General features: G+C 40.3%; 1 protein-coding gene and 1 long non-coding RNA gene across 3 annotated transcripts in view; one reads left to right on the top strand and one right to left on the bottom strand.

The window, feature by feature from the left end:
• HSPA14 (heat shock protein family A (Hsp70) member 14) overlaps positions 1-12,193 on the top strand; it is a 33,225-nt gene extending 21,032 nt beyond the window's left edge. Inside the window, exons 11-15 of one of the 2 annotated variants that reach the window (XM_017874294.1) lie at positions 4,997-5,209; positions 5,654-5,827; positions 8,806-8,876; positions 9,759-9,825; positions 11,786-12,193. In XM_017874294.1, coding sequence (XP_017729783.1) covers positions 4,997-5,209; positions 5,654-5,827; positions 8,806-8,876; positions 9,759-9,825; positions 11,786-11,815 — 555 coding nt within the window. In that variant the 3' untranslated portion in view covers positions 11,816-12,193. Of the gene's footprint in view, positions 1-4,996; positions 5,210-5,653; positions 5,828-8,805; positions 8,877-9,758; positions 9,973-11,785 lie in introns of those variants that run through there. The other variant, XM_017874301.1, reaches the window with a different exon arrangement.
• LOC108531112 (uncharacterized) overlaps positions 1-16,048 on the bottom strand; it is a 32,559-nt gene that overhangs the window by 15,262 nt on the left and 1,249 nt on the right. Inside the window, exons 2-3 of the long non-coding RNA XR_001886067.1 lie at positions 5,635-5,798; positions 2,762-2,857 (exon numbers count right to left, since the gene is read on the bottom strand). This is a non-coding gene — a long non-coding RNA (uncharacterized LOC108531112). The remainder of the gene's footprint in view (positions 1-2,761; positions 2,858-5,634; positions 5,799-16,048) is intronic.

The raw sequence follows: 16,048 nt of genomic DNA, 5'->3' as shown, positions 1-16,048 counted from the left end.
GAGGCTGAGGCAGGAGAATGGCGTAAACCCGGGAGGCGGAGCTTGCAGTGAGCTGAGATCCGGCCATTGCAGTCCAGCCGGGCGACAGAGCGAGACTCCGTCTCAAAAAAAAAAAAAAAAAAAAAAAAAAAAGAAAACAACCCTCAACGCTCAGAGGTTTTCTGCAACACTTAGCTTACAGGTGGGCAGCTGCAGGGGGCTGCAGGTCCGCTCCTGGGGCTCTTTTCCACTTCCTATTCTAGGACTCAGACTATAGGAGCAGCTGCCTGGGCCTCAGATTAGACAGGTGCATGTCAGTGCGTACACATTCAGTGTCACAGTGGGTATGACAGTGGGGCAGAGAGATATACCCCACCTACCAAGTTGTGGGAGTGAGTCGGATGGGTAATCCTCTTACGGGGAATGGGGAGTGAATGATAGGGATTTACATGTATTAAAACATTTAATCCTCACACAAGCTCCAGGAGGTAGGCACTTTTATCTCCATTTTCAGATGAGGAAACTAAGAGGTTTCCAGAGATGTGAAGTAATATGCCCCGCAGTCATGAGGCTGGCACTTACGTGGTGAGGCAAGGACCGGAACTCAGGCTGCCTGTCTCCATCACCCGTGCTCTGAATTCATGCTTGTGACCATTGCCTTCTCATTTTAGTACCTGGGGGTCTAGTATGAGGAGAGTTTGGCTTTTTTTGGAAGAAATTCTCTTATCTTTTGCTTGAGGGGGACAGGTTTCTGATCTGAGAGCAGAGAGCTTCAGGGTTCCTACTCTTGAATGTGCACTTTTCCCTTCTTCCCTCTTGTTTTCAGCACCATGCCCCACCCCGGTTCGTGCTGTATGTTTGTATCTAAGTTCTATCACTGTGTGTTGATGACCTCCCTCCCTGATGTGGGAGAAGGTGCAGGTGGCCACCTGTTTAGGTGAGGGGAGCAGCTGGCAGTGGAGGCGGGTACAGCCACTCCACATGGCTCCGAGGCTCAGGCCTGTAACCCCAGCGCATTGGGAGGCCAAGGCGGGCGGATCACGAGGTCAAGAGATCGAGACCATTCTGGCCAACATGGTGAAACCGCGTCTCTACTAAAAATACACAAATTAGCTGGGCGTGGTGGTGCATCCCAACTACTTGGGAAGCTGAGCCAGGAGAATCGCTTGAACCCGGGAGGCGGAAGTTGCAGTGAGGAGAGGTTGCGCCACTGCACTCCAGCCTGGCGACAGAGAAAAGAAAATGAAATAGATTTTTTTTTTTTTCTTTTTTGAGACAGAGTCTCGCTCTGTCACCCAGGTTGGAGTGCAGTGGCGCGATGTCGGCTCACTGCAAGCTCTGCTTGCCATTCTTCTGCCTCAGCCTCCGCAGTAGCTGGGACTACAGGCACCCACCGCCACGCCCGGCCAACTTTTTTGTATTTTTAGTAGAGACGGGGTTTCACCGTGTTAGCCAGGGTGGTCTCGATCTCCTGACCTCGTGATCCGCCCGCCTTGGCCTCTCAAAGTGCTGGGATTACAGGCATGAGCCACCGGACCTGGCCCCAATAAATATATTTTATCATATTGAGAAAGCTTTTTTTTTTTTTTTTTTTTGAGACGGAGTGTCTGTCGCCCAGGCTGGAGTGCAGTGGCGCCATGTTGGCTCACTGCAAGCTCCGCCTCCCAGGTTCAGCCATTTTCGTGCCTCAGCCTCCCCAGTAGCTGGGACTACAGACGCCCGCCACCACTCCTGGCTAATTTTTTTGTATTTTAGTAGAGACGAGGTTTCACCGTGTTAGCCAGGATGCTCTCGATCTCCTGACCTCGTGATCCACCCNGGAGTGTCTGTCGCCCAGGCTGGAGTGCAGTGGCGCCATGTTGGCTCACTGCAAGCTCCGCCTCCCAGGTTCAGCCATTTTCGTGCCTCAGCCTCCCCAGTAGCTGGGACTACAGACGCCCGCCACCACTCCTGGCTAATTTTTTTGTATTTTTAGTAGAGACGAGGTTTCACCGTGTTAGCCAGGATGCTCTCGATCTCCTGACCTCCTGATCCACCCACCTCGGCCTCTCAAAGTGCTGGGATTACAGGCGTGAGCCACCGCGCCCGGCCTTCTTTCCTTTTTCTTTCTTGAGAGGTTCTCACTCAGTCATCTGTCATCCAGGCTGGAGTGTAGTGGCACAATCGTGGCTCACTGCAGCCTCAAACTCCCAGGCTCAGGTGATCCTCCCACCTCAGCCTCCCAAGTAGCTGGGACCACAGGCGCATGCCACCACACCCACTTGGGTAATTTTTGTATTTTTTGTGGAGATGGAGTTTCACCATGTTGCCCAGGCTAGTCTTGGAACTCCTAGGCTCAAGAGATCCGCCCACCTCGGCCTCCCAAAGTGCTGGGATTACAGGTGTGAACCACTGCGCGTGGCCTTTTCTATTTTTAAAGGAGTTTTAATTTGAAGTGGGTGTTGTATTTTTACATGTGTGTTTTGAACACCAATGAGATGATCTTATGGGGTTTTTTTAATATTTATCTTAAAGCTATATAATGAATAATTTCCTAATATGGAACTATCATTGTATACCTGGGATATACCTTACTTGGTTATGAGGAGGTATTCTTTTTTTATTTTTCTGCAATAATTTATAATTTTTATATTATTTATGCTAACTGAGCATGAAAGGTTAGATGGACCATGTCAGGCTTTTGTACCTGACCTATATCATCTGAACAAACTGACCCCTTTGAACGTAAACACTGAAAAGGGGAGCAGTCCTAGTTTTTGGTGGCACTGGTTTAAAGGAGTACCTTAGCTGCTTGGCTCCAGCTCATCCTCTCATCTCTGGGTGAGAAGCTGTCAGTGGCCTCTTCAGGACCACTGATTATCAGTAGGTCCCAAGTCGTCTGTATGGGGAATCAGAGGCATATGATTCTCAGGCATCATCTGAACAAGGTGTCTATCATAAACTGAGTATAACAATCCTGTCCCCTAACCCAGGCTTAGTCCTTTTCTGATGTTGCTTCTTTCCACCTCCCTTCTTGTGTCCACAGAGCATGACTTGCTCTTAATAACCTCTTCTAAGGTTGTGACATTATAAGCAGAGGCAGCTGTGTCTGCTGCTTCTCCCTGCTCCTCTTCTTTTTTGCCTTCTCTGCCTCTCTCACTGTTACCCTGTTTAACAACTCCTGAGATGCATTCAAAGAAATAGGGAGTTTAATCCATTTTGACTCAGGTGCTTGAACTTACTTAGAAGGCCTTAGAAATGAGATATCTCAGGAAGTAATGAAGGTTAATTGGAGTTACAGGGGTGGGCCCTGATCCAATAGAATTATTGTTGTCATGAGAAGAAAGCTGGCTCTGACCACCCTCCCTCCCCCTTCCACCAAAATGTACCAAAAAAGAGGTCGTGTGAGGACACAGTGGGATGGTGGCCACCTACAAGCCATGAAAAGAGACCTCAGAATGGTCTACATTGCTGGCACCTTTATCTTGGATTTCCCAAAAAAAAGTTGGCTGGGTGTGGTGGCACATCCCTGTAGTCCCAGCTGCTCGGGAGACTGAAGCAGGAGGATCACTGGAGCATCGCTGGAGCCCAGGAATGTGGGGCTGCAGTGAGCTATGACTGTACCACTGCAACTCCAGCCCGGGTGACAAGGCAAGACTCTGTCTCCAAAAAAAAAAAGTCAATATTTTCCAAGGTTGGTTGTTTTGTTTGGTTTCTTGCATAGCACCACTTACTATTTATTAATAAAACTTTTTTGATGTTGAATATGAGATATTTGAAAAGGCATATTCTGCATTTTTGTTCTGGTATTTACCTGGGATCATAAAATTTAGAGAAGATTGCTCTTTTTACTTACTCCAAACTGATCTTTTCAAGATCTTTGCCAAGGAAAACCTACTTTAAAACAAAACAAAAAAAATCCTTCAGCTGATGTTCCTCATGCTCACACCTGGAGATTAATAGGGTATCCCTCATTACTTCATACTGAATGTGAAAGAGGCCTAGCTTTCTTCAGTTGGTCCTCTGCCTCAGTGAGCAGTGAGATCATCCATAAAGACTGTGAAATAGGAAGTGGCTGTTGATTTCCCTTCTTAGGTTATATATTAATTCAATACTCTGAATGCCCATGGAATCGTAAGTGTTCAGTGGATGAATCAATGAGCAACTTAAGGGATTTATAATTTAAAGAAGCAATTTTATATGAAGTTCTTCAGACAAAAGATTTAATCAGATGGTATCAGCCATTTAAAATGCAGTTGTATAAAACAGCTCTTTTTCCTCAAGAAACTTAACATTCTTCTATGGTAAAGGCAAAGAAGTTTATGGCACAGTTTTCACTAAGAGAGAATAGCAATATTTGTCACAAAAATTCTTTAAAATTCAAACTTTAAAAAAGAATGGGCCGGGCGCAGTGGCTCAAGCCTGTAATCTCAGTACTTTTTGGGAGGCCGAGGCGGGCGGATCACGAGGTCAGGAGATCGAGACCATCCTGGCTAACACGGTGAAACCCCGTCTCTACTAAAAAACACAAAAAACTAGCTGGGCGAGGTGGCGGGCGCCTGTAGTCCCAGCTACTCGGGAGGCTGAGGCAGGAGAATGGCGTAAACCCGGGAGGCGGAGCTTGCAGTGAGCTGAGATCTGGCCACTGCACTCCAGCCTGGGTGGCAGAGCGAGACTCCATCTCAAAAAAAAAAGAAAACTTAGTACAAAATATTGATATATTTTGTATTCAAGTGACTATTTGTGGTTAAGCCTCTTTTGCACAGTATTATGAACCACATATGTAGCTCTACTGTATTTTGTAATGGTGAGATTTCCTCATTTTAAATTTTGTTGTGAGTAAAGAATATGTTAAATATCTATAATATGTTAAATATATATGTTTATGTATTTATAGATTAAATATAACATGTTAATATATAGGCTTTTTTGTATTTTATCTTTACACACAATGAAGATGACTCAGTCTATTACACTTAATTTTGAGACACTGCATTCTTCTAAAAGTAAACAACTGAAAATTATTTTTATTCTCTAGGTTGTCCTTTGCGGAGGGTCTTCTCGAATCCCAAAGCTACAGCAACTGATTAAAGATCTTTTCCCAGCTGTTGACCTTCTCAATTCTATCCCTCCTGATGAAGTGATCCCTATTGGTGCAGCTATAGAAGCAGGAATTCTTATTGGGAAAGAAAACCTGTTGGTGGAAGACTCTCTTATGATAGAGTGTTCAGCCAGAGATATTTTAGTTAAGGTATGTTTAGCTTTTCTATACTAGTCAAAGTATGTTTAGCTTTTCTATACTTTCCTTAAAAATAGTAAATTAATTGCTGTTAAGTTTTTATATATACCATGATGTTACAATAAAACCCTGTATACTGGCAGAGGTTTTAAATTTAGGTTTATAATCCTACTTTTAAGGAATGTCTTATATTCTTTTAGTTAATATTTCTCTAACCTGTTAGTTTTTTAGAAAAATAAAAGGTATAATATTAATCATAAGTTAATATAGATAGAGGTATGTTTCAATATATTTTTAAATACAGTGGAGTGGGATTTAGGATTATTTCTGTTTTCTTCTCTTTGCCTACTGTCCTGATTATCAATAAGGAATATATATCTCATTTATAATGGGAAGATTTTTTTCAATTGTAAAGATAAATACCAAAGAGTATGCACCTTGTTTCCTGCTAACTAGGGTGTGGACGAATCAGGAGCCAGTAGATTCACAGTGCTGTTTCCATCAGGGACTCCTTTGCCAGCTCGAAGACAACACACATTGCAAGCTCCTGGAAGCATATCTTCAGTGTGCCTTGAACTCTATGAGTCTGACGGGAAGAACTCTGCCAAACAGGAAACCAAGTTTGCACAGGTGAATACACAAAGTTAGACACATTAAACTGTTCAACTTTGCTTTCTGGATTAGATTTCAGTTCAATATCTTAATACAAAATGTATATATATAAAGGACACCAAATACATTTTTATGAAGGATTTTATGAAGGCTCATTTCTGAAAATGAACTTGTGTACACTCATTTTTGAAAGAGGGAAGAGGCCGGGCACGGTGGCTCAAGCCTGTAATCCCAGCACTTTGGGAGGCCGAGACGGGCGGATCATGAGGTCAGGAGATCGAGACCATCCTGGCTAACACGGTGAAACCCCGTCTCTATTAAAAAATACAAAAAAACTAGCCGGGCGACGTGGCGGGCGCCTGTAGTCCCAGCTACTCGGGAGGCTGAGGCAGGAGAATGGCGTAAACCCAGGAGGCGGAGCTTGCGGTGAGCTGAGATCCAGCCACTGCACTCCAGCCTGGGCGGCAGAGCAAGACTCCGTCTCAAAAAAAAAAAAAAGAAAGAGGGAGGAAATAGGCAGTTTTAATTTGAAAGAGTTCTGGGTATTTAGACTGCTTCTTTGTGTTCTTGGCCTCCCTTAGTAGTTAGGTAAGTGGAAGGGGAGAATTTTATTTTTTGGTTCATGCTAAATGCACATTATTGTATGCATTTTATAGATGATTAAGAAGTTGACCTATGATAGCAAATAACCTTTATTTTCTTGGTCAAGCTAGGGTTTCTCCTCAAGTTAGTTTCATTTCTGAGCCCATGACATGCTCTTCCCATTGTGCCATGCTGCCTCTGAGACAAGATAGGTTTGCTTTTTTAAAATACCACATGCATATCTCATACTATATGACCGTCTGTATGCTTTACGAAGAGTGAGGTAGAGCCATGTTATTTACTTAGAAACATGTCTGAGAAATGCAGTTGCATTAAAACACACACACACACACACACACACACACACACACACACACAGACTGCAGCACAGTATTTGTATTACGATGCCCTTTGTGTCTAAATAAAAAGTCTGGGAGCATGAGTGTATGTGAGGAGGTGTGTTTGAGTAGGGGTGCATTTTCAGATATCCATGCATTTATACAGAAAATATATATAGGTACTTAAACCATATTCCAGAAACTTCACAGTAGGTAAATAAGTTTGAAGGTACCAAGAGGGTTTTTTTGACTTCTGACACTTTATACTGAATTTTTTACAAACAGCACAGGACATGAGCATGAATTACTTTTATAGTAAAAATTAAATATAGGTAACAAAAAAGAATGTACTTTTTTTTTTTTTGTGAGACGGAATCTCACTCTGTTGCCCAGGCTGGAGTGCAGTGGCACGATCTCAGCTCACTCTCATTGCAAGCTCCGCCTCCCAGGTTCACGCCATTCTCCTGCCTCAGCCTCCCAAGTAGCCGGGACTACAGGCACCCGCCACCACGCCTGGCTAATTTTTTGTATTCTTAGTAGAGATGGGGTTTTACTGTGTTAGCCAGGATGGTCTCAATCGCCTGACCTCCTGATTCGCCCACCTCGGCCTCCCAAAGCAGTATTGTTTTTTAAAATATATATGCACATTCAGAGAAGTCCAGAATGCCTAGCTTTTTTGAGAAGACAGGGTGTTTATTAATGATGAGATATCATGTGTGTGTGTGTGTGTGTGTGTGTGTGTGTGCAAAGAGATACATATCTTGAGCTCACGTATTTTATTTTATTTTATTTTTTTGAGACGGCAGCTTGCTCTGTCACCCAGGCCAGAGTGCAGTGACATGATTTCAGCTCACTGCAACCTCCACCCCATGGGTTCAAGTGATTCTCCTGCCTCAGCCTTCTGAGTAGCTGGGACTACAGGCATGCACCACCACGCCTGGCTAATATTTGTATTTTTAGTAGAGACAGTTTCACTATGTTGACCAGGCTGGTTTCGAACTCCTGACCTAAGGTGATCCGCCTGCCTTAGCCTCCCAAACTGCTGGGATTACAGGCATGAGCCACCATGCCTGGCCACATATTTATTTTCTAATTCCAACAAAAGAGTAATGAAAACACACACAGGCATAACATGCCTGGGCTGCACCTCAGACTTACCAACTTGGAATCTATTGGTAAAGTTTGAAAAGCGCCTCCACATAAATTGGTTTGTGTGTGTCTAAGAACCTTCCTATGCACCAGGTTTTTGAACTCAGATGGCAGTCCTAGTATTTCCTTCGCTCTTCTCTCACGCTTCCATTACCTTTTTCTTCACATCCTCTCTGAGACTCCACAGCTGCTGCTACTATATCCTAACTTAAAGATGCCAGGAGGAGAGTTATCCACGTAACACTGAATTTGGAAGAGAATCTTTCAGAGTTCCCATCTGTTCTAACCTTATTTTACAAATGAGTAAAACAAGGTACTTAGTATAACTAAGGTTATTAAACTTGAGCTTGGCAAAGCCTAAAGTCACTGCAGAATTCCATATCTGGTTTCTTGATATACCATTCTTTAGGAAACTGAGGAATTTTATAGTAAATTCATTACCATCTCTTGCTTACAGATATAATCTTAGTTGTACAAAAGAGTTTGCCATGTTTTTAAGTAGGTGGTTTTCCAAGCGTATTTAAAATGCTTGATATTTTTTTTTAAAGTATATATAGAAAGGTTGCCAAATTATAATTTGCATGTTACTGGGAATGGCTTACTTACCAAAAAAGAAAAGTAGCCTTTATTTTCTGAGACTAATAGTACATCTTAGAAAAACTCATTTTAAGCTAGGACATGACATTTAGAAGGGACAAATGCATTAGTTATCTTATGGGCCCTCCTTCTGGGGGAGACATTTCAGCTTAACAAAGCTTCACTCCTATTCTCTGAATTCTGATTCAGTGGTAGGAGAATTGAAAACTGCCCTATTTTAAAAAGGTTTGTTTCAGTGGTAAATAAGCTTTGGTCCATTGAAATAACTGATACATCAGTTCATTTATGTGAAAATGCTGAATTCTCTTCATATTGTTTTTGCATAAACAGGTTGTACTCCAGGATTTAGATAAAAAAGAAAATGGATTACGTGATATATTAGCTGTTCTTACTATGAAAAGGTAAAAAATTAAACTTCTGTTGTTAAGAAAATTCAATTTGATACTTGACCATTTTTTGATTTTATTGGTTTTTTCACTCATTGTAATTCTAGAAAAAAACATTTAAAACCTACAGAGGTTTTTATCAGTGAATTACATTATTTGCCCCCAAAATTACTATATTTTACAAAGAAAAGTATATCTCAAGTCATTTCCATCTTGAATTATTTTAGAAATTCTTTATTTTGGCTATCATCGACCTAAGAAACTGAAATGTGCTCAGTTGAGATGTAATTTACCAATTTCTAGTATAATTTTCTAAAGTTTATATAACTGTTACTATTTGCCCTATGAAAGGGTAAGTTTGTTTCTTTATTGCTAAATTTTCTAAGAAATTTAGAAAATTTAAATGCAAAATTTTTCTAAGAAAAATAATTTACGAATTAAATTCAGCGATTGCCATTTTCCTAACCACTATGTATTACAAGTAAATCCTTTCCAAATTAAACTTAAAAGACAACTTACTCCATAAACCATACATAGCAAGAATATAGAATTCATCAGGGTGAGTTTGCCTTGACCTAGTCTTGAAAATAGCATGCTGCATCTGGAGCTTATATAAAGTCTTAAACTTAAGGTGTTTGTCATCGTGGGTTTTCAAGAAATATAACTATGATCTTAGTGGTCTGGAAGGAAGTTCCTAAGAATAACTAGCTAAATATAACATATGATACTTACTAAATTTACAGACACTGAGATTGTGTGTATTCTTTACATTAATACCCTTCTTTTGAAAAGTAAAATTAACCCTTGTTTACTGAAAGCCCTCAAGTAACTTGTTACAGACTTTATGTTTTTGTAACATGAGCTTATGAAATGTTCTTTATTTTTTTGTCTGTTTAGGGATGGATCTTTACATGTGACATGCACAGATCAAGAAACTGGAAAATGTGAAGCAATCTCTATTGAGGTAGCATCTTAGTGTTATAGAGAAATCAAGAATTTTTGTAAACAAGAATATCAACATTTGGTTTTGTGTATAAGTGGCGTTTGTATTAAAATACTTTTTCAATGAACTGTATAAACTATGTTTTATTAAACTACAATATATCAGTAAGTGTTGCAACCCTTCTTTGTTTTTGATGTACAATAACCTCTTATTACTGGGAAATATACGGAAGTTTTTTTTATCATGAAGCTGTTTAGAATTAAACTGAGTTGGTTGAAAGAATTTTCTATGACATTTAATTTTAAAAGTTCTTCTATTGATTCTTGTTAGATAACCAAGAGAACAATTAAAATTCATTGACATTAATTGAAAAAACTTGCAGGACCATATACAAAGTAAGATGCCTTTTTTTGTTTGTTTTTGTTTTTAGAGACAGGATTTTGCGCTGTCACCCAGGCTCAAGTGCAGTGGTGGGATCATATCTCACAGCAGCCTCGAACTGCTGGGCTCAAGCAGTCTTCCTGCCTTAGCCTCCCATGTAGCTGGGACTACAGATGTGCACCATCACACCTGGCAAATTTTTTTTTGTTCTGTTTTGTTTTTTTGGAGAGACGGGTCTTGCTATGTTGCCCAGGATGGTCTCAAACTGCTGGTCTCAAGTGAGCCTCCCGCCTGAGCCCTCCAAAGTGCTGGGATTACAGGCATAAGCCACAGCCATTTTTTAAGTAAACTGGTAAACTCAACTACTAGGAGAGGGGCTTTTACTTTTTACAGTTTTGTTTAGTTTATTTCTTTTCCTCCAACAAACATGTTTTTCTTTTGAAATTAAAAGATCTCTTTAGGGTGGGGCACAGTGGCTCACACCTGTAATTCCAACACTTTGGGAGGCAGAGACAGGTGGATCACTTGAGGCCAGGAGTTCCAGACTAGCCTGGCCAACGTGGTGATACCCCATATCTACTAAAAATACAAAAAATTATTTGGGTATGGTGGTGTGCACCTGTAGTCCCAGCAACTCCAGAGGCTGAATCCCTTGAACCCAGGAGGCAGAGGTTGCAGTGAGCCAAAATCATGCCACTGCACTCCAGCCTGGGTGACAGAGTGAGACTCCATCTCAAAAAGAGAGGAAAAAAAGAGAAAAAGAGAGAGAGAGGAAAAAAAAAACTCTTTAGTTTGAAGAGAAGGCTAGCCACATTCTGTTTACCAGAGAATATTCACTAGAGCCCTGAGATCCTCATTGGGTTCCAATGAAAACTTATTCATGTTGGCTGCTATGGAGTTAGTTGGTAGTACTCTTCTAAAAGTTTTTAAAGATCCAGAAACAAAACTTAAATTTTTTCATCATTATTTTACATCAAATTATTGACAGAACCATGAAGAGAATTCAGAAATGATTTTAAGTCCACAGAGTCTTTAAATACAGAAGCAGCTTTAAAGGTGTACTCTTTGTCCTAAGTTACTAGTTATTTCTTAGGATCTTTTTCCAAAGTTATAGAAAATTTGAAATAAAAGTGATTTTGCTGTAAGCAATTCAGTGGCTTCAGAACATAGGAAAACACCAACTGAACTAGTTCTACTGCTAAGTCTACATGCTTTCAATTATGCTTTGAAAAACTGTTTTAGGATTTTATTTTGTGGTTACTGTTAGCTTTTAAAAAATAGATCTGGGATGCCAAACTACGTCCAGTGATTCAGATCTATCTCACCCCTGTTTTCGTAGATAAAATTTTATTAGAACACAGTCACACTCTAATTGTATATGTGCTGGCTATGGCAGTTTTCAGATTGCAGTGGCAGAGATGAATAGTTGCACAAAGGCTGTATGGCCCACAAAGCTTAAAATATTTACTGTCTGGCCTTCTGTATAAAAAATTTGACACCTGAAGTAGATTATTGAAACTTACAGAATAAAATAACTTATTCTAAAGTTTTCTTCCATATTTATTTAATGCTTTACTTACTTGGCTCCTTTCCCCACTAGATTATTAAGCATTGTGAGAGCAGAGACTGAGTCTTAATCACCATTTTGCCTCGGCCCCTACAACAGTACGTGAGCATAGTGGGTGTTCATAAGTGCTTACCAAATAAATGAATTACATGGAAGAAAAAATAATGTCATCTTTGTATGGTACAGGACAATGGCCAGTGAGTACATCTTTTGTATATTTTATGGTTTGTTTAGAAACATAAGGAAGGAAAGGAATAGCACTGCTGACCTTATTGGTCAGCTTTGCATGTTTGTTTGGTTGTTTTCCCCTAGACTTACCAAATTTGAAATTGTCATCAGTAAGTCCTCTACTGCCTAATGAAATTCTTACACATTTTTTCGTACCCTCAGGTGACAAGTTTTTTCCTTGTGAATTTTTGAAAGATTTGCCGACAAATTTTTCTAGGTTTTTTTTTTATTTTCAAGGTGAAAATAGCTTTAATTTTTTTCTGTTTATAAGAATGATACATAGTGAATATAAAATTCAAATTCCAAAAGAAAAAATATGTAAAACATTCTTTATTATACCATCCAGAATAGTAACTGTAAAGATTTTTGGTGAGTACCTTGATAATCTTTTCATGTACTTCCCAGTTATCTTTGTTATGTCATATGTGTGTCATAGCAAAGATAATTAGGAAGTACATGAGATACATGAAATTTAAATATATTCATGAAATGCAAATATATTTCATGAAATTTAAATATGTATATATTTAAATAATGTGGGAAAGTAGTCAAGTAAGTGGAGTATTACATAAATATGGAAGAAAAGTTTTGAAGAAGTCATTTTATTTTAGAAGTTTCAATAATCTACTTCAGGGGTCAAATTTTTTTATATAAAAGGCCAGATAGTAAATATATACATATTTAAACTTAAACACTTTTACCACCAAAAGGTTATGTCAAGTTATAGTTTTGCCTATTTACATCTGATATTGTCTGAAGAACAGAGCCAAATATAAAAATAGGAAGAAATACCTGATGTGAAAGTCTCGGAACGTGTCTTAGTTTGGACTGCTATAATAAAGTACCATAGTCTGGGGGTGGCTTGTAAACATCAGAAATGTATCACAGTTCTGGAGGCTGGAAGTCAGATCAGGTGCTGGACCAGGCTGGAAGCGTGGCTGGGTTCTGATGAGGGCTCCCTTTTGGGTTGCCAGCTATCCTTATAACCTCACATGAAGGATAGAGGGCGAGAGAGCTCTGAAGGGTCCCTTTTGTAAGGGTGCTAATCCCATGCATGCAGGCTCCACCTTCATGATCTAATCACCTCCCAAAGGCCCTGCCTCCCAATACCATCATCACCTTGGGGGTGAGGATTTCAACACTGGAATTTTTCAGAGATGCAAACGTTCAGTCCTTAACAGGAGGCCACAAAATATTCATCACAAACTGAAAGATTTTATATGTATAAGAATTCTTAAAAGTACCACAGCATAAAAGTTCTATGGGAAAAATCATGATATCTAAAATGATAATGAGTGACCATGTAATATAATACTGTTATTTGCTTTAATTCATTATCTCATTTTAAAATTTTGATCTCATCACAATTCCATAAATAGTTGTACTATGTGGAGAGTAATATGGCATGTGTTATTTCTGTTTTCCAGATAATAGATTCAGAGCAGTTAAGTAAGTTATCCAAGGTCTCACAGTAAATAAATGGTGGATTTCGAACTAACATTCAGATGCTTACTTTGTAAACTTAATTTTTCTTGATTGCTTACTATTCTGAGCAATTACATGCATTATTTCATTTAAATTCACATTCTTAATCTAGTGTTCATTTTATGATTCTTTGCCTCTCAGAAGAGAGCGTTTATTTCAGTAGAAAAGGAGACACTCCAGAAATCATGTGGTTTTTGTGAAAAAAATACTGGGAAAGGGTCATGACTCTCTACTTTTCCCTTGAGGACCCTGGTATGTGTCTCTCAGTGGCTTTTTATTTCTCTCTCCATTTATAGCCAGGATTTACCAAGACCCTCAAATATTTCAGTCCCAGGACCCCTTTACAGTCTTAAAATAACATGTGGAGAACCCAGAGAGTTTTGCTTGTTGCATATACATAAAATGTAGTTATATAACTATATAAGTAGTTACCATATGGAAATTAAAACCAATTTTAAAATTATTTCTAAGTAACAAAAAAGTTAATATGAATAACATTTTTATGAGAAATAACTTTTCTAAGACAAAAATTTAGTGGCAAGGGTGATATCTGGGGTTTTATTTTTTGTTTTTTGTCTTGAGACAGGGTCTTGCTCTCTTGTCCAGCCTGGAATGTAGTTTGATCATAGCTTACTACAGCCTCAAACTCCTGGGCTCAAGCGATCCTCCCATCTCAGCTTCCTGAGTAGCTGCCCAGCTGATTTTTTATTAGGGTTGCCCTGGCTGGTCTCAAGCAGTTCTCCTGACTCAGCCTCCCAAAGTGCTAACATTATACGTGCGAGCCACTCTGCCTAGCCAAAAGCAGTATTTTGTATTTTTTCAAGTCTCTTTAATGTCTGGCTTAATAGAAGATAGCTATGTTCTGGTTATCTGCTTCTTCGTTCAACGTGTTGCAATATTCAAATTGTGTAACCTCTGGAAAATTCCACTGTGTACTCAGGAGCAAAGGCAGGCAGAGAACATGTTGGTCTGAAAATAGTTCTGTGCTCATGAACCCTCTAAAGGGTCTTGGGGTCCCCATTACCATACTTGGAGAATTCCTGCTCTAGATAGTAAACATGGTGCTGAATGTTGAACAGACAGGACCTCATCTATGTGCTGGAATGGATGGGATTGAAGACGAGAAACAAAGGAAACACTGGATTTACAAAATGGTGCGATACATTCATTACTTAAGTTTTTACTGAAACTAATCAAGACCAAAGAACAAAAACTAGACAAGATAATTGCAAATTTTGATAAGTGCTTTTTAAGGATTCAAAGTAGGGCTAAAGAATTAGGTAACATGCGAGGCCTCTGTCAATAGGTGGCATTTAAGCTGAGCTGAGACCCAAGTGATCTGAAGGTAGCCATGTAAGGAGGGGAAGGAGCCTGTCCTCTGAACCGGAAAGTAATTTACAGCTGCCTTCAGTGATATGCTTTATCCGCTGCTCCTCTCACTGGGAAGTCAGTTCCATGAGGACTGGGTCTTTTGTCTTTCTCATCCGCTGCTATATTCCCAGCACCTATCGGGTGCCTGGCACATAGGAGATGCACAGTAAAAGATTTCTGGGTGAGTGGGGCCGAGGAAAGGCCTGGAGAATAATGAGTAAAGGGGAGTGGCACACAAAGTGAGGTTAGAGACAGGATTCCAATCACTGGAGGTCCTGCAGGCCATCTGGAGGTTTGAGTTTTATTCTGAATGTGCTGGAAAGTACTTAAAGTGGGGTGAAAGGCGTGTTCCTCTTTATGTTTTAGGGTCAGTTTTTCAGCTGCCTAGAATTGAATGGGAGCAGTGGTGGAAGTGAAAACAGTTCAGCTGTTGGAGGACTTCAGTCGAGCAATGATGGCCTGGACTAAGGTCCAGAACTGTATTTTTCTGGATATGTTCAATTGGAGATGTTAGTGCAACACCTAAGGGCATATGTCCATTAGGCACTGTGGATATTCTAGCCTGGAATTCAGGGGAGAGGCCAGGGTTGGAGACAAAAAGTTAGGAATCTTGTGTCAAGATGCAACTTAAATCCATGGGAATCGGGGCAGTCACATAGGGAGAGGGCAGAAGAGAAGAGAAATGCAGTCCCTGGGCTACAGTCCCTTCCCTGAGGAAACCAGGCTGGACTGAGGAAAAGGAGCCAAAAGGGATTCAAGAATGACCAGTGAGTAGCGAAGGCCGCTCCTTGGTGGGCTCTGAAAACATACAGGAAAGGCAATGAGTGCTTGGGGTCGGTTAGGACGGGAGGCTGTATCTTAAAGGGCCTGAAGGCATAATCCTAGATAGACTACGCCTTAAAGGGCCTGGATGCTCTTCAGGTGATAGGGTTGGATAGGGCCTTTTATTCCTCATATCAAGGTAGTGAGATGCTCATCGTAGAAAATGATTAAATATATAAAAACGAGAAGTTAAAATCACTTCGAAAAGGCTCTATTTCGTTATTTTCCTATACATTTTTTTCTTTCATAGTTAAAACTGTATTTAAGGCCGGGCGCGGTGGCTCAAGCCTGTAATCCCAGCACTTTGGGAGGCCGAGACGGGCGGATCACGAGGTTAGGAGATCGAGACCATCGTGGCTAACACGGTGAAACCCCATCTCTACTAAAAAT

This window comes from Rhinopithecus bieti, unplaced genomic scaffold (assembly GCF_001698545.2).
Source record: "Rhinopithecus bieti isolate Rb0 unplaced genomic scaffold, ASM169854v2 scaffold_1012, whole genome shotgun sequence".
NCBI lineage: Eukaryota > Metazoa > Chordata > Mammalia > Primates > Cercopithecidae > Rhinopithecus > Rhinopithecus bieti.
Note: the sequence above shows the minus strand (reverse complement) of the source record. Positions and strands in the feature narration are given on the sequence as shown.